This window comes from Rhodnius prolixus, unplaced genomic scaffold (genome assembly GCF_049639745.1).
Source record: "Rhodnius prolixus isolate KJV_2025 unplaced genomic scaffold, Rpr scaffold_25, whole genome shotgun sequence".
In the NCBI taxonomy this organism is placed as follows: domain Eukaryota; kingdom Metazoa; phylum Arthropoda; class Insecta; order Hemiptera; family Reduviidae; genus Rhodnius; species Rhodnius prolixus.
This window is the reverse complement of record NW_027411585.1, coordinates 1,333,246-1,356,242: the sequence shown is the minus strand read 5'-3', so window position 1 is coordinate 1,356,242 and position 22,997 is coordinate 1,333,246. Positions and strand designations below refer to the sequence as shown.

At 35.1% G+C, this 22,997-nt stretch overlaps 1 protein-coding gene across 1 annotated transcript in view; it reads left to right on the top strand.

Moving 5' to 3' along the window:
• Window positions 1-15,795, top strand: part of LOC141448407 (uncharacterized) — a 151,085-nt gene extending 135,290 nt beyond the window's left edge. The window contains exon 4 of the mRNA XM_074116766.1: window positions 13,973-15,795. Coding sequence (XP_073972867.1) covers window positions 13,973-14,055 — 83 coding nt within the window. The 3' untranslated portion in view covers window positions 14,056-15,795. The remainder of the gene's footprint in view (window positions 1-13,972) is intronic.
• Window positions 15,796-22,997: the final 7,202 nt, after the last annotated feature.

Sequence of the window (22,997 nt, the reverse complement as noted above, 5' to 3'; positions counted from 1 at the left end):
TTCGTTTCAAACTGTGAAATATTTAACTTCAAATATCTGGAAAACTATTCGATAGATTTTGTTTATATTTCATCTGTATATGTAGACAACTTTTGTCTATTATTGTATAAAATTTCGTAAAAGTCTGTCGAGTAGGAAACGAGATATTTAGAGTTGAATTTTCGTTTCGTTTCAAACAGTGAAATCTTTAACTTCAAATATCTGGAAAACTCCTCGATAGATTTTGTTTATATTTCATCTGTATATGTAGACAACTTTTGTCTATTATTGTATAAAATTTCGTAAAAATCTGTCGAGTAGGAAACGAGATATTTAGTGTTATATTTTCGTTTCGTTTGAAACAGTGAACTTTAACTTCAAATATCTGGAAAACTATTCGATAGATTTTGTTTATATTTCATCTGTATATGTAGACAACTTTTGTCTATTATTGTATAAAATTTCGTAAAATCTGTCGAGTAGGAAACGAGATATTTAGAGTTGAATTTTCGTTTCGTTTCAAACTGTGAAATATTTAACTTCAAATATCTGGAAAACTACTCGATAGATTTTGTTTATATTTCATGTGTATATGTAGACAACTTTTGTCTATTATTGTATAAAATTTCGTAAAAATCTGTCGAGTAGGAAACGAGATATTTAGTGTTAAATTTTCGTTTCGTTTTAAACAGTGAAATATTTGGTTAAAACCAGATTTTATTTTTTTTTCCCCTGCGCACGAATTTTCGTTTCGTTTCAAACAGTGAAATATTTAACTTCAAATATCTGGAAAACTACTCGATAGTTTTTTTTTATATTTCATCTGTATATGTAGACAACTTTTGTCTATTATTGTATAAAATTTCGTAAAAATCTGACGAGTAGGAAACGAGATATTTAGTGTTAAATTTTCGTTTCGTTTGAAACAGTGAAATCTTTAACTTCAAATATCTGGAAAACTACTCGATAGTTTTTTTTTATATTTCATCTGTATATGTAGACAACTTTTGTCTATTATTGTATAAAATTTCGTAAAAATCTGACGAGTAGGAAACGAGATATTTAGTGTTAAATTTTCGTTTCGTTTGAAACAGTGAAATCTTTAACTTCAAATATCTGGCAAACTACTCGATAGATTTTGTATATATTTCATGTGTACATGTAGACAACTTTTGTCTATTATTGTATAAGATTTCGTAAAAATCTGTCGAGTAGGAAACGAGATATTTAGAGTTGAATTTTCGTTTCGTTTCAAACAGTGAAATATTTAACTTCAAATATCTGGCAAACTACTCGATAGATTTTGTATATATTTCATGTGTACATGTAGACAACTTTTGTCTATTATTGTATAAGATTTCGTAAAAATCTGTCGAGTAGGAAACGAGATATTTAGAGTTGAATTTTCGTTTCGTTTCAAACAGTGAAATATTTAACTTCAAATATCTGGAAAACTACTCGATAGATTTTGTTTTTATTTCATGTGTATATGTAGTCTACTTTTGTCTATTATTGTATAAAATTTCGTAAATGTCTGTCGAGTAGGAAACGAGATATTTAGAGTTGAATTTTCGTTTCGTTTCAAACAGTGAAATCTTTAACTTCAAATATCTGGAAAACTCCTCGATAGATTTTGTTTATATTTCATCTGTATATGTAGACAACTTTTGTCTATTATTGTATAAAATTTCGTAAAAATCTGTCGAGTAGGAAACGAGATATTTAGTGTTAAATTTTCGTTTCGTTTGAAACAGTGAACTTTAACTTCAAATATCTGGAAAACTATTCGATAGATTTTGTTTATATTTCATCTGTATATGTAGACAACTTTTGTCTATTATTGTATAAAATTTCGTAAAATCTGTCGAGTAGGAAACGAGATATTTAGAGTTGAATTTTCGTTTCGTTTCAAACTGTGAAATATTTAACTTCAAATATCTGGAAAACTATTCGATAGATTTTGTTTATATTTCATCTGTATATGTAGACAACTTTTGTCTATTATTGTATAAAATTTCGTAAAATCTGTCGAGTAGGAAACGAGATATTTAGAGTTGAATTTTCGTTTCGTTTCAAACTGTGAAATATTTAACTTCAAATATCTGGAAAACTATTCGATAGATTTTGTTTATATTTCATCTGTATATGTAGACAACTTTTGTCTATTATTGTATAAAATTTCGTAAAATCTGTCGAGTAGGAAACGAGATATTTAGAGTTGAATTTTCGTTTCGTTTCAAACTGTGAAATATTTAACTTCAAATATCTGGAAAACTATTCGATAGATTTTGTTTATATTTCATCTGTATATGTAGACAACTTTTGTCTATTATTGTATAAAATTTCGTAAAAGTCTGTCGAGTAGGAAACGAGATATTTAGAGTTGAATTTTCGTTTCGTTTGAAACAGTGAACTTTAACTTCAAATATCTGGAAAACTATTCGATAGATTTTGTTTATATTTCATCTGTATATGTAGACAACTTTTGTCTATTATTGTATAAAATTTCGTAAAATCTGTCGAGTAGGAAACGAGATATTTAGAGTTGAATTTTCGTTTCGTTTCAAACTGTGAAATATTTAACTTCAAATATCTGGAAAACTACTCGATAGATTTTGTTTATATTTCATCTGTATATGTAGACAACTTTTGTCTATTATTGTATAAAATTTCGTAAAAGTCTGTCGAGTAGGAAACGAGATATTTAGAGTTGAATTTTCGTTTCGTTTCAAACTGTGAAATATTTAACTTCAAATATCTGGAAAACTACTCGATAGATTTTGTTTATATTTCATGTGTATATGTAGACAACTTTTGTCTATTATTGTATAAAATTTCGTAAAAATCTGTCGAGTAGGAAACGAGATATTTAGTGTTATATTTTCGTTTCGTTTGAAACAGTGAAATCTTTAACTTCAAATATCTGGAAAACTACTCGATAGATTTTGTTTATATTTCATCTGTATATGTAGACAACTTTTGTCTATTATTGTATAAAATTTCGTAAAAATCTGTCGAGTAGGAAACGAGATATTTAGAGTTGAATTTTCGTTTCGTTTCAAATAGTGAAATATTTAACTTCAAATATCTGGAAAACTACTCGATAGATTTTGTTTATATTTCATGTGTATATGTAGACAGCTTTTGTCTATTATTGTATAAAATTTTGTAAAAATCTGTCGAGTAGGAAACGAGATATTTAGTGTTGAATTTTCGTTTCGTTTCAAACAGTGAAATATTTAACTTCAAATATCTGGAAAACTACTCGATAGATTTTGTTTATATTTCATTTGTATATGTAGACAACTTTTGTCTATTATTGTATAAAATATCGTAAAAATCGGTCGAGTAGGTAACGAGATATTTGGAGTTGAATTTTCGTTTCGTTTCAAACAGTGAAATATTTAACTTCAAATATCTGGAAAACTACTCGATAGATTTTGTTTATATTTCATGTGTATATGTAGACAACTTTTGTCTATTATTGTATAAAATTTCGTAAAAATCTGTCTAGTAGGAAACGAGATATTTAGTGTTAAATTTTCGTTTCGTTTTAAACAGTGAAATATTTGGTTAAAACCAGATTTTATTTTTTTTTCCCCTGCGCACGACAAACTTGGGCTCTACTAAGGGACCACATTGAATAATTTATCCCCATCTATAAACTGCTGGCTAAACAATATTCTATGGGAACACTTAGTAAATAATAAATTATGCAACAAACGCAAAAGAAAACTTTGTTGAAAAGAAGGGGTACGCTGAAGAAAAACAAGGCAAGGGATGTGGTGAAACAAGATGATAACTGGGGGGAGAGAAGGCGGAGGATACTAAATAAGTGTGCGTAAAAGGTATAAGGGTTGAAAGGGCTAAGTGTTCACGGGCAGCTTTGAGCAGGGTGCAGGGTTGTGCGTAGGGCTGCACAGAGACAACAGGTGGTATAATGGGGCTATGTGTGCGAAGTAGGGGGGATAAAAGTTTAAGTGCAACTTCCGCTTTTGGCGTCCATCTACACACACACTTGGACCCTTTTGTAAATGCAGTTTATTGTCTGCATATTACATTCACACATTGCATGCAGCTTTCTGTATACCTGCAAAAGTTGATATAAAACTTAATACCGACAAGCTGAGAACATATTTAAACTATTTCTTACATCTTTACTTTATTTCATCACTATCTTGTTTAATGTATTTTTATTAGGGGCCCTTTTAAAACAACCCTTAAAAGGGCAGAATGGAAACTGGACGATACGCTCGCAAAACTTTCCTGTACCTAGTGAAAGCTCTGTTATATTATTCTTGAGGTTTTTCCGCAAACTCAAATTTTAAGAACACATTTCTAGTAACATAAGTAGTTTAGTAAAACAGCGGTGTTCCCAGAATTGGCACTTCAGGAGGATGCCCAAAATCCGCAATCTCTCTAAAACTCTCCCCCCAAAAAAAACAATTTGAATAAAATCAACCCCAGTTTCCGCTGTAGACTTGAAATTATTTCCGGTGGAAATAACGAAACGATAACACAAATTTTACTCAATCGCCATATTTCCTGTTAAAGCTAAAATGGCGCAGTTAAAAAAAACAAAACAAAAAACGCAAACAGGAAATCTGTGAGTGATTTACAGCTCATATTTTAACTGCTCGGTCTAGTTTAGCACTTCCGTAAGGCTTAATGGCCATTCATTACTTTACGATGGTATTAATTATTGAATTATGGAAATTGATAGATAAATAAATTAAAGTGTTTATTACGATTGGATAAAATAGCTTTAGCTTTGGCAAATAGGTTGAGGAGTAACGGACCAATCCCGAAACAGATTAATGTTTCATTTGTTTTCGGTCTGAGGAGGGGGTGCGAAATTGGCAAGTATTGATTGGTGTCACAAATAATGGCACTGCTATATGAAATACATTTATAAATTAATTATATTCAATTCCAAACTACAAATCTAACAACAATTAGATATGTATGTCCTGCATGTGCCTATCATTTGCTTTAGCTAAATTATTTCCTTCTATGGAGAACTCGAACAAAGCTTTAACCTACCTGATTATTGGGTCGAAATCGATTTAATTTCATCTGCACAAATCCCATCTGAGAATTTTATTATCATTTTTGGTTGAACTTCAGTTTACTAAAGTTGGATAATATGAAAATTATAAACTTTATATTAGGTAATTGTAAACAAGTTTTTCTCTCTGAAATCGGTACCGATAAGCCCATTATTATATTTGCAGCAGTAAATTCAAAACGGCAGTAGTAAAAGTAAAGTAGAGTAAAGTAATTGCCTATTTATTAAGGCGGGCTTTACGTCCAACTACCAAATTAGGTGTCTTGGACGGAGGCGACTAGCAAACATACTTTGATGTAAATTTCTTTTATTAACCATTAAATAAAATCCAAGGCCTAAGACTGGGAATCGAACCCACTAAACCAATAATACTTCTTAGCATTGCGGGTCTAGCCTACTATAACCGCCTAACATACTTTACTATAAATTTCTCATATTAACCATTAAATAAAATCCAAGGCCTAGAGACTGGGAATCGAACCCACTAAACCAACAATACATCTTAGCTTTGCGGGTCTAGTATCTTAACCGCTCGGCTACCGTGGCGCTTATTGCTAGTTGAAAACTTTTCAAATTGCAGTAACTAGTTGTAAAAAAAACAAACGTTCTAATTGTTTTATACGAGTATATTACAGCGCTTGAGCTTAATTAGTAACAGAATTCATTTTTGCAACAATATTAATAAGAGATCGGTCTATATCAGTATGTAACTAAGTTAGATGTCAGCTGTGAATCACGCATTTGCCTTTCTTTTACCGCAGTTTGCTGATAAAATTTTTTTTGCTAAAAAATATCTTGAAAAGCCCAAAAGTTTTCCAGTAAAATGGTGCTTTCACTCAATCGATTTTTTTTTATTTTCAATTTAACTGAAATATTTGATTTCTATTAATATTATGCAGGTGGTGAAGTCGCTCATTATTCTTGTACGGCACGTTAGAGAGAATCATAATCCAGCTTTTCTCCACTCTATTGATAAAAAAAAAAAAGCTTGAAATTACATTTATCGAGCAAATGTGTGCATTGAGCCGTATAAAATGCATTGAAAGTCATTGGGATGGTTTTCGAGATAAAAACAAAACGATAACTTCATTAGATCCAATAAAGAGTCACTTCCGGTAGGGAGGTTTTGCTTTCAAGCTGATTATTGATAGCTGCCGCCATGGTCGCACCGATTCGTAACAGCAACTTTAAACTTTGAACATAAATATCGCGCAGCACTCACAGACAAATTTTCTGTCAGAACTATTTTTCTTTTTTTTTTTTATCGAAGAGGCGAAGGTCAAAGCGGGCATTTCCGGTGAGTACTCGAAAACGGAAATCTTCGCGGCTTTCTCTCACAAGTCGAAGAGAAAGAGAATAAGCGATTATTTTTGTAACACTTTTTTTAAAGCATGTATCATTTGATACAGATTTCCCTGGAGAATATTGAGACTTGAGAAAAGTGAGAGAGAGGGAGTGAGCTTCCTGCAGGTTGGGCGCAAATGGTGTGTCCTTGAAACTCGCCATTTTAGGCAGCTGGACTAATACTCGTAATGATAACGGATATGGTGTACTAAAAAATCACTAAGGCAAAGCTTTACCATCTCACTTTTCGCTTTGTCAGCTTCTGTAACTTCCTCGTCTCTTGTTTGGCTGTACAGGAGGTGCCCCTTAAGCTGGGAGCACTTGAAGGCCCTCGGGGAATGGTATTTCAGGTAGAAAATTCGCAGATTGTGTTTTTAAAAAAAACCTCTCATTTCATATCCTGATTGATTGAATAAAGCTACAACGAATGGTGAGTAAACATTGTGGCCCTTGCATGAAGCGGGATCTTACTAAGATCTTCAGGAGCTGCACAATATGCTGCTGCAATGCCTGTGGAATGGGACCCACTTCTTGTTTTCCTGCGATAAACGACCGGAAAACTAAGAAATCTAGACCCTAAAGTTAAACAATCAATTTAGTCGAAAACTAAAGCATCAGGTCTTAACTATCTTAACGGAAACACAAAATTATGGTGGTCATCAAGTTTTTTATTTTTAATGTAAGTGGCGCTGAACTGAACTAACTCAAATGATCGTTTTCAGTAAATTAAGTCCATCTCATCCACTTAGTCTATTGAGTGCACTAAGTACAATACAATGGGCAGGCCGTTTGTTTGACAGACAACCCCAAATAAGCATCGTCTTTGTAGTGCACAAAGAGGAAAATGGGGAAAACACATTTCCTTTATAAGGATATATAAGAGTATTTCGTTTGGAAAAGACATCTTCACAAAGGATCACAATGGAAAATACTTTGTGACGTATTGTCCATGACGGTTTCTGTATCTAAAACTACTTTATCGTCTTACACAGTAACAGTAAATTTAATACATATTAAACCTTTTGTTGAACTCAAAGACCTGGGTTTAACAATAACCCACCGGATCTAAAAAAGTAGCGTGGAAAGGAGTGGTGTTAGTTGGATGGGTCAGCCGCATTCACTCACAGCGGTCGACCATGAACTCCAGGGTAGGGTCACGAACAGACACACACACATTCCTGTCGGTCTATTAAATATCCCCAAGGGAGGAAACGGGGGCTTCCAGTTGAAACAAACCTGTCTCTTGCAGGAGAGGACCTGAAATGTTAATAGATTTTTCATCTGTGTAATGGAATGATTTTCCAAGGTTCCTGTGTGTTAATGTTTAATCCCTTCGGTCTCGATCCATGGCCATGGATCATCCAGCCGTCTGGATTACAGTCCATAAAAGTTAGATCGACCCTGTTCCAAGTGACCTTGATCTTTTTTTTTTATTTTTATTTTTTTCGATTTTATTCCACACCCTCACATTCCAGTAAACAGCTCCAGTTCCTCCCACTACAGTTCTCCAGGACTTTTTGCAAAGTCTCACCTTTTATTATTACAGGATATTGTACAACTGCTCTTCACCCTGAAACAATACAACAATAATCTAAACAATTACAAACTCTCTTGTTTTGAACAATATTGATAATGTTCTCTGTTCGATTCCCGAAAAGAAATTCGGCCCCCCTCCGCTTATAAAAATCAACAGTTGGCAGAACTGGTAGAGGAAGGAGTGGGGGCTACAGCTTGTGCCTGGGAGTTTGAGCCAAACTTGCCCTGGGGTTTTTGCAAGATGTCGTCCCGTCCATACCGGTGTAGGTCCCCAGTCTTGTGTCCCCCTTAAATACTTACAATATAATTATTTAATGGCCATTCTTGCCTAGTGATGTCGCGAAGTGTATCTCTATTGTGTCAAGGTGTGTAATAGCAAAGGAACATAAATTGTAATGAAAAGCCAAGCACGTACTAATATTGCAACTATTTGTCTTGTTGTGAAGGTACACAATTTGTAAGTCTGTTTAATTATATCTTTTATGGTTTATACCTCATTATTCTGTGTTTATGTACAACTGAATTAATTGTAGATAAAGAATATTTTTGCTGCATATTCTCTGTTAGTTAGTGTGTTGGTGGCGTCCCTCAGCCCTTTAGATTTTCTGCTTTTTCTAGTCTAATTCTTATTTTCAGTCTGCTTTTCCAAATTTGTTTTAGGCAGTGTTATTTTTCAGTTCAGCTCTCCCATTTCCTTTAAATATCTCTTTATTTTGTTACTGACTTCTTGAGCTATTTCTTCTAGTTTTCATCCTCCTTCAAAACCTCTCCTCAAAGCCCCCTGATATTCCTCACTTTTTTAAAACCTTCATTCTCGAACATGTCCCATTGTTTGGGAAAATCTTCAATGACATCCTCTCACTAAAGAGTCTAATCCTCCTATTTACAGATCCATCTCCTCCTAAGCGTTCTCCTTAAATGAATTTCCTTAAAACAATGTTTCAAATAAAAGTTGCAGAAATCGAGAAACAGAACCACGAAAACAGCAAACTCAATTCATTAATGTAATTCTTCTAGTTGGCTGATTCTGGTCCGAAAGGTTACTGTCTAGACCTCAGAGCAGTTACTTTTAAACCAAATGAAGTGCCAATACTCTGGTATTTTCGGTGTTACGATTGGTTACATATACGTCGAAGCAACAAAAGATTTGCAGAGATCAAGCTACTTATTCCTAATCTGGGACGTCATAACTACGTTTCCGTTAAAAAAAGATTGTAAATTTTTCTTTTTTTAAAAAAAAGAAAGCCAAAACTATGTTAATTAGAATGAGCCAATCACGAAAGGATTACATATTATAATTAGTGGGAGGTTATTTAGTGTGAGAACTCTGTCTATCCCCTCCGCTTTTGGCTAATTACAATTGGTGATTGGTGCAGTTGCGGTCGGTTGTCTAGTGACTGGACATTAATCCGCTTGGGAACGCCACCAGCTCTGACCCGGACAGTAACGCTGCCAAACTACAATGCTGCGCCCCCTCCATTCCGGATAATTAATTTACCAAAGTTTAGGATGCATTTCTACTTTCTTGTAACTCTTGTTTTTCATTTTTTCTCTTACTTAAGAGAAGTTCAATTTTAAGTTTTCCCGAGCCAAAGAAAAGAAAATGGAATATTGTAAAAAGTAAGAAAGAATACCAATTTAGGTCATCATATTTATATTTCCTTACCAAACTTTCGGCCTAGGAACTAGGTCATCATCAGTCTTATGCTATTAACAATTACAACACTCGTGACTCTTGAAGAAGTCCGGACTAAACCCACACTAATCTGAAGATGACCTAGCAGCTCCTTAGTCGAAAACTTAGCCAAAAATAAATGCAAATTTATGACAGTAACTGGCAATAAGCTGTCTCCTTTTTCGTAAATAGCGATGAGAGAAATTAGTTGTTATTTACAAAAATGTATGTTCAAACACATGTACAATTATTTATTTGTGAATATGCGAGGTGTGGCCATTAAATGACGAGACTATTGCTATAAAACATTTTATTTTAAATTTATACATATTTAGTTATTATCACCTTCAATATACACCCCTCCCCTATCCCTACAACGCTCCATGCGAATTTACCATTGTTCAGTAACAGTGCTGGAAGTCTTTTTCTTTGAGCTCCTGCATGACGCGTGCCGCTTTTTCTTTCACAGCTTCAATGAACTGAAATCGTGTTCCTTTTAATGCAGATTTGACTTTGGGCAACAGATAAAAGTCATATGGGGCCAGGTCAGGCGAATAAGGCGGATGGCCTTATAAACTGGGATGTTGTACTTGGCTAGAAACGTCTTCTTGACAGATAATGCAGTGTGAGCCGGCGCGTTGTCTTGATGGAAACCCCTGAGGACAAAGTTCTTCCACAAATCGGGGCGTTTTTTTCCTTGACTCTTTCACGGAGTTGAGCAAGCACCTCACAAGGTAGTAATGTTGATTAATTATAATCGATATTTTCATCCGTTTTGGACGTGGAAGGGCGACCTGGGTGGTCATCATCTCCGACGTCTTCTCGGCCATCTTGGAATCGTTTGAACCACTCCAAAAACTCGCGCACGTGTTTAAAATTCATCGTCATATACTTCTTTTAATAAAAGATAAGTTTCAGTAGAGGTTTTACCAAGTTTTGATGTGAAATTTCTCGACAATTCGTTGCTCTACTACATATGTGTAGTATCATGTTTTCGGCAAAACGAAACTAACACCTCTTACACAAACGACGGTGACCGGTCAGACAGATTTCTCTACAAAACACGTGAGACGCTGCAATCGAAAGAGAAGGCTTTACGCTGCACAGCTGTGTCGGTCGTTAGGATTTGGGGTAAGCATAGTTCTTCTGTAGCAGCATCAGTCTCGTTATTTAATAGCCACACCTCGTATGTGCCTAATGAATAAATGAACACTTTCACATTACCATGTCTAGACTGTGTTCTATTCTGACAGAGATATAGTGGGAAATATAGTATGGAACTAACCTGTCCATCTGGTACAGGAACAATCCTTTTAAACCTGCATGTAATGTATAATTGCAGATAATATCCCCGGACCTCTCCACTAATGATCATTGAATTCCCGACGGAGCCGAGCCAAATGTTGGTTTTCGATTCTGTAATTTTATTATATCTGGCTGTAATTGTACGCGAATGGGAGTCTGTACCAGATTGTAATCCCAATGCCATTGTTGCTTTGTTAGGCAGCTTATATTCAATACAATAACTTTAATGAGGCGTTTATACATGTATATATTAGTGTGCGTATGTGAGATACTCATTAAAGTCCGTCCTATTATTGCAAATCACGCTAGAACAGAAGTTTAATTTTCATTATTTCCATAGTTACGCCACATTCACCGCAGCTAATTCATACGTTTAATAATAACAAAGAAGGAATGTGTGATTTCATTCGCATATTTACGATACAATCAGCACTCATATCTGGGATATTGGCTTTAACTCCACTAGATTACAATTAAAGGGCCTCCCTAAAGTAATAATATAATACTATATATACTTTATGGCGTGTATATTTCTATGGGCAGCATTGAAATTGATCAATCCCTTTGTCTAAATTTTGCAAGGGTTGTCCAATGTAATGAAGTTAATTCGGTGTTCGAGTTGAGATTAAAATCTTTATTTCATTTCCTTTTTAATTTTTAATTTAAGACGCTTCAACATCTGAGGTGGTCGTTGGCGCCTGGTGCACTGTCGGCCTCGGGACACGGGTTCTCTCTCTTTGCATCACCGGACAGGAAGCTGTAAGAAGAGGAAATCTAAGGGCCGTGCAGCCAGTGTTCGCTAACCAACGAGTTTGTCCTTCCCTTACTCGCGTAGTTACGATATTTTAGCACTTCCAAGGGCCATAATTCTAGGTCGTTAGTAAACTTTATACAAAAACTTTTTACTCGTGATGGACAGTTTTGCCAGCAACGAGTGAACACTGTCCGGAGACCGGCAATGAAAAAAAAGCTGCGCGGGCGCCAATGATCTCAGATGTTTGACGCGCCTTAAATTAAACGTACAAATATTACAGTCCCTGATTGGCTATTAAACGAAAGGATGGAGTTGTAATAAGTAAAGTTAAGATCGAAATTGCCTATTTTTTCAGGCAGGCTTTAGGTACAACTACCAAATTAGGTGTCGTGGGACGGAGGCGACTAGCAAACATACTTTACTGTTAATTTCTTTTATTAAACATTCTATAAAGTCCAAGGCCTAGAGACCGAGAATCGTACCCTGTACCACAATTCATCTTAGCTTCGCAGGTCTCTCCTCTAACCGCTCGGCTACCGTGGCGCCTTGGATGGAGTTGTCTTTTTCTATATCTTCGATGGCTAATAGATAGATACCAAGATGGCGTAATTGTTGGTAGGTTTTATTTGTGGTTACATTCTCTGTGATTAGCCGCTTTTTAACTAAGATATCGTATGTTTGTCATTCTGTTACGAATTAGCTGCGAATGTCAGTTTTATAGTTCGTTGAATTATCTGAAAAGAGTACAACTGAAGCGATGTCAAAATGTCTAGGAATGATGGGAAAACGTTGTAACTCTCTCGTGCAGCTTAAAAGAAATAAAATAGAATTACAGAAAACCCCATCAAGATCTATCCTCCTCTTTCCCCCCACTCCCCGCCCTAAAAATCAATAAAGATCCAACTCACAGACAAACAATAAAGTTGAAATCATTCCTTAAAACAAATTACAGTAACCTGGACAGTGTTGCTGGAGGATTCTGTTGAGCCTGTCCGTTGCTGGAAGGTGCCAGATTTATGTAAGGACAAATTGCTAGCGATCAAGGTAGCTCCTAGGGCTTAGCCAAGTCCACGGGTGTTTCGGCTTGATAGTAAATTTATTACCTTGTCAGATACTCCTGGCAGCAGAGTGTTATATAGATAGCGGTGTCATGGGATGGGAAGCAGAACGATCTTCTGGAAGTAGGGCAATACGTACACATACCCGTCCGCCTAACACCCGCAGATATGGCCAGTAGTACCTCTTAGAGTCAGTAGAGTGTGCTCCAGACTCCCTGCTTACGCTCAAGTCTTCAACCATCCTTGAACAGTCCCACCGGATGGATTCACGGAGCTGCAGTTCTGCCAATCCATTTTCTAAAGCCAAATTGAAGCTCAACATTAATGGCCCCCGCTAATCCTCTCTCTGTCATTCTCATACTTCCGCTTTTGGCTCATGCTACTTACACAGTTATTTGGCACTGCCAAGGGCCATAATTCTAGGTCGTTAGCAAACTTTTTACCAGTGATGGGCAGTTTTTGTCTATTACAAGAGAACACTGACCGGAGGCAGGGAATGCCCTGAGAAAAGCTTCGGTCACCAATGATCTTAGATGTTGACACGCCTCAAATTAAAAATAAAAATTACATTTCCTGATTGGCTATTAATGGAAGAATATCACCTTTCAATTGTTTCTGCTTCTTCTGGAAGGTTACCATACGTTTGCGTTCAAGTTCTGGTGTTTGGGGGTTTTCCCATTAAATAAACATTTTGATGTCGAAGACATGAAGTCGAAAAAAGGTATTTCTACTTTTGCTCGTTTATTTTAACGAAATATCTTAATGACTCCATCGATTTCCAGCTACAGACCCTACATCTTTTACTGGAAATATTTTTCTGTAACATTTATTTCAGTTCAGTAAACCAAGGTAAGGGCTTATGTGAGTTTCCTCTGAAGTTCCATTTCAGTGCAGTGTACACTCATACCATTTAAATGAAATAAACGAAAGTTATGTTCGTAGAGGAAATTCTGATTGAAGAGAATTCTTTAGCCGGAAGTACTCCATTTGTTTTTGTTTTTTCACTTTCTTGAGATTATTCGAAAATAGGATCTTCGATTTTATTACGTGTGTGCATCTGTAATTTTGTTAATCTCAAATCATGATCACATTGTGATCCCTTTCTGATCGATTGGTTGATTCCATCAGTTTTGGTCCAATTAATTACATACATCGTATATGTATGTTTGTACGAGTATATACCAATTGCAATGAAATCGATTCTTCATCAAACTAACAAAGTTCTTGATTTCTGCTGTTTTTTTTTGTTCCAGTGACTTCGCCAAGCAGTAGTACGAGATCCTCGCTACACTGTTGGGTCATCACATTCTTAGTAAGCTATCTGGTCGCCAGCTAGTACAATTATTACCATATGTAAATCTACTAAATGTTCTTTTTAACAAAAAAAACAATATATATATTATATATTTTGGGGGTTGGTTTTTAAGGGAAATATTTATTTTAATAAGTATTAAATTGAGCCACATTTTAAATTTTATTAATTTAATCAGAGAAAATCTAAGAGCCTGTAACTAGTTTCGAACCCATAATCTATGCTGCAATGTAAAGTATTTAAGACGTTGGAGAGATTGTAAGGTACCACCACTTGTACGAGTATATTATCTGCTCAGATCTGCTTGGAACGCTATCTGGACGGTAGACCGATAAGATAACCTCCTACAATGCGGGACGCCCTTGTTACTGCAGAAAACCCTGTGGAGATATTTTCTGATTTCATGCTGGGCCTGGGTATCTAGACACGCTCTTAGAATAAACTTTGGAATCCATTACAGGGATGCCCATTTTAAGACAGCTGCTTTTGCTCTATAACTGCCATCCAACTGCCAGGTTGTGCTGTTTATGGTCTTTATGTTAGAAATTCCTGTGTTACAAATTTCTTGGAAGATGTCTTTAAAGTAATCAATCATATTGCAACCAATTTCGAAATTTTATTTCAACTTATATCTTATTAAATCAATGCGTACGGTCACAACTGAAGAGTGATCTGAATTCCTAAGAGTCGGCGTCTCACCGCTTATATAATAAACAGCTCATTAAACTTATTGAAAGAAGCAAATCCAAAGACATTTGCTGTACCGCTACAAAATTTTGAGTAAAAAAATACAAAATTAGCATTATTATTATTTTTTGAGGCCGTTCTTTGGGCTTAGGACAATGCTAGGGAATCTTTTGAGCTGGGTGTGTCCAAATTTTGAAAAAAAAAACAATAACTTAACTCTGTTGCTGGGTCACATACAGAAATATTCCTAATTTTTTGATATCTGCAACCACAGTAAAAAATAAGATCTATTAATTGACCCACTTTTATGATCATTGATCTGAGGAAAGTTTGCCAGATCCATATTCTCAATAAATACTGTAATTTCTTCATTAGTACTCCACAAATCGCTGTATTATTATTTAAAATTATATTTTGTTGGGAAAATTATATTATTTTATATTGTCTCTGTCGATGAGTGGCACCCAAAATGAGTTCCCCTGTCACCTCTGACCCAAGTGTCATAGGTTCTCCATACCGGGCTGAGGCTGTGCGCCCCAAATGGTTTATGGCACATGGACCACTTGTGGACAATCGTGCTAACAAAACCGCTTACGATATTAAAACATTTTTCTTACAAATTATTTTCGGTTTTCTTTTGATTTCATTCCAAAGAATTTCATAGAACATCTTTTAATTTTCTTTACCTTAAGTGAGAGAAATTTATAATAAAAAAAAAAACAGTCTTATTTTACATAATTTATGTGTTGCTCAAGAAAAAAAAAAAAAAATTAAATAAAATAAGGATAAATAAATAAAGAAAATTGAAGAAATTGAAAAGTTGAAGGGAAAAAGTTTAAAACTGTGTAAAAAATTCTCTATAAATATTATAATTTATGTAATAGAAGAAAAAGCACTGAATGTAGTGCATCTGTGTTTACATAGATAGCGTTAGTGTCTCTGTTGTTGTATATGGAACATTATCACTAATAAACTGTTCGATTTTTATTAATTATAATGTAATTTGTATAAAAAATGAAAATTAATAATTTTGTCATTTGTAATAAAAAACTAAATTAAAAAACTAAAAAAAAAAAAGTTTTGTAATTAAAATTCTATATTGTGACAAAAGAAAAAGTTATTTCTGTCTGTATATAAATGTATGTATATGATATTTAGATTGAAAATAAAATAAATTATATTGTTAAAAATAATTTTTTAATTTAAAATAAATAAATAAAAAAGAAAAACGTAAAAAAACGAAAACAAAAAATTGTTTGTCGATGTGTACATAAATAGCATATATATATATATATATTATTTGTAAAACAAAACAAACATAAGTAAACAAACAAACAAAATAATAAGGGAAAACAAAAACAGGACAACAGAATAAACAGGAGTTATGTCAGAGTATTGTTTAGTTTTATTTTATTACAAAAAGGCCCTGGTCCCTTTTCTTTTAACTCTTTGGTTTCCTTTATTCTTTTTTTTTTCTTGCAGACAGATCTCCTGGTATGTTTTGGACATTATCTATTCATCTTGGTTGTTTCTAATGAATTCTATGATATTGATGTCAATTGATTTATTTATATGTGCGCCAAGAATCTCAATTAATAAATACTTTTTATCCTCTACACTCGGCGTAAGTCAGCCTAATTATTCTAGATATCCTAATATTTATTTATCATTAGATATATTTCAACTTGTTTACATCAAGGTACAAAAAAGTAAAGTAATCGCCTATTTTTTCAGGCGGGGCTTAACGTCCAACTACCAATTAGGTGTCGTGGACGGAGGCGACTAGCAAACATGCTTTACTGTAGATTTCTTTTATGAACCATTAAATAAAATCGAAGGCCTAAGTCCGGGAATCGAACCCAGTATCACAGCACATATTAGCTTCGCAAGTCTCGCCTCTAACCGTTCGGCTACCGTGGCGCCACAAAGAGTTCAGTATAAGTGGTGATTAATCAACAAGTAACCAGGATTTCATTCATACTTTAGCTCGTAATTTCAGCCATATAAAAACTTTTCATAAAGCTTTTTGGATATTTTGGAAGTTTTATAACAATATCTTTAAGTAATTTTACTGTATTAAATTTTCATTAATATTGTTTAGAATTTATTAGATGTCATAAAACTTTATGTTGGCTATTTTCATCTACAAAATATTTGTAGTTAGATTGACAAGTTAGATAAAAACTTTTCATAAAGCTTTTTGGATATTTTGGAAGTTTTATAACAATATCTTTAAGTAATTTTACTGTATTAAATTTTCATTAATATTGTTTAGAATTTATTAGATGTCATAAAACTTTATGTTGGCTATTTTCATCTACAAAATACAAGTTAGATTGACTGTAATAAGAAGTATTATACTATCGATCAATAAATCTTCGAAAAATCGATAAATAACAGCCCTAAGCAGATAAACATACAAAATGGCGGGGAACAATAGATGAAACATGACCCACAATTTCCTTTTACCTACTTCCCAAGAAAATAACCATTATTCCCAATTTCCTGTTTACCCTTGCATTCTTAGTGTGGAAAACAAGACATTAGGAGAGAAAAATCTTCTATTTTTTATGTTTTTATTGAGAAAAATGTTTTATTACATAATTTGATTCTCCATCAAATACCTACGGGGGGGGGGGATTAGTGAAAAAAATTAAACTTGTATTTTTCTTAGAAATAATTACTGATAAAGAATTGGCCAATCTCAGTGAAGAATGGAAGTGTGAAAAATAGGTTGGATGAAAAACCAATCAGAAGCGAGAACTTTTATCAGGCCACGCCCACTCCCATGCATCTCAGGCCACGCCCTCTTTGGCCTGTAATAAAATGGTATTTTTTTAATTTATCTGTATTTTTTTACTTTTCTACTTAACATTACTTTTGACCAACTAAGTAACCAATTTTATTTAAATAAGTCTGACTCGAAGTATGTGGACATGCTCTCCTGCTGTAGCACAGTATGGTGCCTCCACAATTATGCTCGAGAAATACTAGCAGACCGGAAATGTTGCGGAATTTCAAAGTATTGTGCACCTATAGTATTTATGATTAATCGAAATTATCAGTCGAAATAACACGATGTACGGCTTTGAGCAATGGCTTTGTAGTCGATATCTGCTCGATTGCGACACTTCCTGTATTCCCGAAGGATAGGAGGAAGTGAAAAGTATTACTTTGCAAGATTTTCTTTACATTTATTGCAAAATGTGATATTAATTAGGGTGCTAGCCCAATGAAAATCTGGAATTTATTAAAAAAGGTTGGTTTTAAAATAACACAACAAAAAGTCAAGAGTTACAATAAACATATGTGATATGGATGTAACCACATCCTGATAATGCGCATAGGAAATATGTAAATATTTAGAGGAGACCGAGAAGGGGAAAAAAGTGAGAATTTTCTATTTCTTTTATGTGTGTACACTCGCAGGATAAGAATGTGACGGCAGGACGAAAATACAGGATAACAGCAGACGATATAAACTTGCATTTGCGTGATACAAGCAAGTTGTTGGTATTAGTCCTCTTATCAGATTTGTAAGAACTGTAGATTTCTTTGCGACTGCACATATACACCTAGAACTGGTAGAGCTGGAGCCTAGGAGGGCCAAGGGAAAACTTGGAAAACTCGCAAGGAATGGGTGGGGGGGTTTGAGGTAAAGGAAAATAAAGGGAAGATTTTCTTTCTTCTTTTTTCTTATTTTCTTGCTTTGGCATTTTTATCTTGGAGCAAGGGTTCCTTTTTAATATTATTTAGCCTTTGGCTTATATGTTTATGTGCGGTGGGGGGCGTGTGACTTTGTATCATGAATTTTAAGCGGAAGATCTTTTGAGATGCTGTAGGATTTTTGGCGTTTTATAGATCTACTCAAGTCCTAACTCGCGAGCAAATGGGATTTTCATAACATCGCATAAAAATCACTGAATATCGTTTCGGTGGGTGATTTATTATTATTGGTAAAGTATTCAGGCTAACTAGGTTTTAAATTCTAATTCTAAGCTTCAAGGAAAGTCAATGACTTTTCATTGGAAATTTCCTTTGAGATCCCCCTATACTTGAGTGGAAAACCGATTTCCAACCATTTCCTGTGGACTTCCACTGGGGAACCGTGTGGTGGGTCTACAACTTTTATTTGAAGCATTCCTCCAGGACCTTCTTGAGAAAGAGTGGGCAGGCTTTCTTCTGTAGCTCTTCAGTTCCATCAGTTAGTGTTCCACCGTTAAGAAAAATTGAATTTCCAGCTAAAATTCCAAGAGTAAATAAAATATAAACACTTCACTGAATTGATTTTCCGAGTTTTTGATATACTTCCTGCCAACTGGTCCAGACGATTGCTGGCGTCTCTTATAAATTCGGATCTATAATATTTACTTCAATCACTTTTCTAGGAACCACATTTTTTGGGGCAGTTTCAGGTACGTTTTCTTTTAGTGCCACTTCCGTGTAATGACCGGAAGGAAGTACAATCTGGAACATAGCAAGAAGAAAAAAGAAGAAGCAGAAAGAGAATGGCCGTGTTGTTGTTCAGACTTCTGTGATTGTTTTTCTTTCATTATGAAAAACTAAATGTTTTTTCCTAATAGATTTCCCCGTAAATATTATTTTAGAATAAGAAAAAGTTTCCACGTCAATAAATAATAACTTTCTATGGGAAAAAAGGATTATTTTTTTTGTAGCTTGTTTTTCCCTAAATGGAAGGAAGGATAGTGTGTGTAGGGAAAGGGAAAAGCGGACAGGCTGTGGATTTCCTCTGGGGCTGTGAGCTGATTGGTATTCTATTCCCCACAGAGTTCGTCTCCTATACTCTCTGTCTTCGGCCCTCACAAAACCCACTATCTCCCACTGTATACTGGTTCAACCTTTGGTATTTCCATGACAATGGCTAAATCCAGAGACTTTTGGTCTTGATGATGAACAGCTTCTAGAACAGTCAAGTCGCACAGATACGTTTCTAAATTATTGGCTGTACAAGTAAGTTTTGGCCGTATAAGATATTCTGTTTGTAATTAATAATGTTAACGTGTATAATGAACGATATTAATTATGGCTAATAAGAGGTTTTCAAGGAACTACTGAGTGACAATAAAATGGAAAAGTAACAAAAAATGGAAATCCGGCATGGATTGGCTCGGAAAAGTGATCGGTTGTCCCCAGAATCTCAAACGGAATTAGCGGATTCAAGCCCTAAATGTGCCTCACCCACTGACCATGGACAGTGTTGCCAATAAAGAGAGAGAGAACACTGATCGGATCCTGGCAGTGTACTGGGAAAAAAAGGACCCCCAAAATTTGGTGGAGCCTTCTGACGATAATCTGGACTGTACACTCACATGTCTTTTCCTTACCCTAAATAGTTTTCATCCTAATTGAAAAAGTGTTCATTTAAACTTGATTTGACCTGCCAAGTTTTGTTATTTAAGAGTTTTGTTATTTGTATTGTAAATTCATGATGGTAAATCAACTTGATAGACAGAGGTACATTTCATAACATCGCCATTGTCAAATTCGAAATTAATTTTTCAAGTTAATTGCATACTTTACCTCCATAATAATTAATTAGTCGTCCAAATTTAATGAACATTAATTACCTATTTTTTTAAAAAAAATTACTATTTTATTCTTTTATTTAAATTTCTGAAAAAATAAAGGGGGGGGTCTTTATTTTCGGCCCATAAAATAAATTTTATTAAGATACAAACTTGTCTGCTTCTCACTGAAGCGGAGATGATGTAAAAATAAATAGTTCTTTCTGGCGAAAGAAGGGCAAAAAACAATATTAAAAAAGTTCTACCAAGCGTGGCAAGCACGTTAGAGGCCAACAAAGTAAATAAGTGAAAAACTGCCGAACCAACTTTTTATAGTCAGCTGTTGAGGAGGAAATTCTTTCAAAATGAAGTATTCGTTTCAGGGGGAATAACAAAAAAAAAAATCAGCTGTCTGTTAAGAGGAGTATTGTGATCGCGTCAATGTTCCGGAAGTGCACTGTTTTAAGGTGAATACTTCCGCCGGATGGCCATAAATGTTCTGATGTATCTGTCAAGTTTTTGACGACAACACAAGTTGGAAATTTCTTCATTAATTGAAAAAAAAAGGTTAGAGGGGCAAATTGACGTAAAGAAAAGGTCGGCTTTGGCTCAAAGTTATGCAAGAGTACAGCTTCAAGAAAGAAGAAAGACACGCGGCGATCCTCGAAAGGATGTGCGGCCCCCCCCGGCATAGAATTTGTCTTTTGGCGCTGATAGCGCATCATTGCCCAGTTGGCAGAACTGGTGAAGAGGAAGGAGTGGGGGCTCCAGCTTGTGCCTGGAAGTTCTAGCAGTTGCCCTTGGGCATCTCAAGAGAGCAGGGGGTAACTACTGACTTTATCTGGCTTGTGCGTCTGTCCGCCATTTGTAGAAGTGTTGATAGCGTCATTCGGCTTGGCCAGTAATAATTTTGAACTTGTTGACCGTCTGGATATTTGAATTTAGCTTTAAGTTGCCAGTTGAAAACTATTTCCATATTAAGTTGTGAATTGTCAAGTTTGTGTTACTTGTCTTTAAGTAAATTGATTTAAATTAATTTGTGTATTGGGTCATGATCCTTTTGAATTAGCCAGGCAGGTTTGTACATATTTTTAGAAATAATAATTAAATATTAAGTCAATACTTTTCAAGTGGAGAATCAAAACCAACGTTACGAAGTCAAAGTTTATAGTATTTACACTCAGACGGAAAATCCTACCTCCCATCATCTTGAACCAAATTCCTATACCAACTGTGGACAAAGTACGCTACCTTGGACTGCACCTAGACAAACGGTTGACATGGAATCCCCATACTAGACTGAAAAGACAAGAAACCAACCAACGCTACAAACATCTCGCCAGACTACTAGACAAACGTTCGAAACTTAACCTACATAACAAAAGACTCTTATATCTACTGTTACTGCAACCTATTTGGTCATACGGCATCGAAGTATGGGAATCGACTAAGCGTTCCAACTCACATCCTTACATCCAAGCATTACACGCCTCCAGGCATTACAGTCAAAAATACTTTGAAAACTTCTTAACGCTCCGTTCTATGTATCTAACCTCACTATCCATAATGACCTCAAAATCCCTTTCATTACAGATCTTGCTAACACTCGTTTCTTCAAATTTCATTCCTCTACAGCAGCTCATCCTAACCCTCTCTCATAGAACACCTATCTTCCTCCACATTACCAGGTAACACCTCTAAGGAGATTGAAGAGAAGATGGCCTCGTGATCTTCTCTTATCGTGAGAGCAAAGCACGTTACTGGAGTGGCACCACTGGGTGCCTTCTCCAATCATGATTTTCCGTTATTTCTTTTCCCTTTCACCATATTTGCTTGTTGCAACAACTGTTGCAGTGTTAAATTGCAATAAAAGATTACAAAAAAAAAAAAAAATTAAGTCAACAACCAATAAGCGTGTTACTCGTTTATTAAATATTGTATTTTTTGTATAAAACTAAATATTGTATTGTATAAAATATTGTATTTTACTCGTAAAATAAAATAGTGTTATTTTATCTAATTCTTGTGAAGATATTTTGGGTGGCTGTGGCGTCCACCACACCGGTCTCCCCTTATCTGTCTGTACACCTTTATTTTCCCATATTGCTCTCCCTGATATCGTCCTTGCCTAGGAAGGTCTATTATAGCCCTTCAAAGTTTTTTTTCAGGTAGGATGATGATGATGACAAGACATCTCTGTCAAGGCGTCTCTCTAGATTCGATGGATAAAGCATAGCAGAAAGAAAAGAAAGCGCCATCCTAGCACGAGTGAACTTAGAAAGGCAGGTCGGCGCTACACAAATTGTAATAATAACCATTATTACTACACAGGTATGCTAACAAAAACACCACCATATTGCAGGAAGTTAGAGCTAACAATATTCACGCTTTCCGCTGCAGTAAACCTGTAATATGACGTTCTAATTTGAACATTTAGTAGGTGTCCTAGAGTGGGTGTTAAATACAGTAATCTAGCACATGGTGCAAGTTTGTAGCTCATTCAAACTAATTCACAAGGCACTTGTCACAGCTCTCATGTCCGGTCGGGTTGCTCGCATTCGTTACCTTTATTACTCATAAATTAACTCATAAGTGCTTAACATTCTCAGTAGTGAGTTAACAGACTCCGCTGGCCATTACACTGATGTCGAATAGTGGTGGCAGGTCAGGGTTTGGAGGGCTGGCAGAAGCTTTGGAGTGTTCGCAATGGATCCAATACACAAATTACCTTCACGGATCGCTAACACTCGAGTA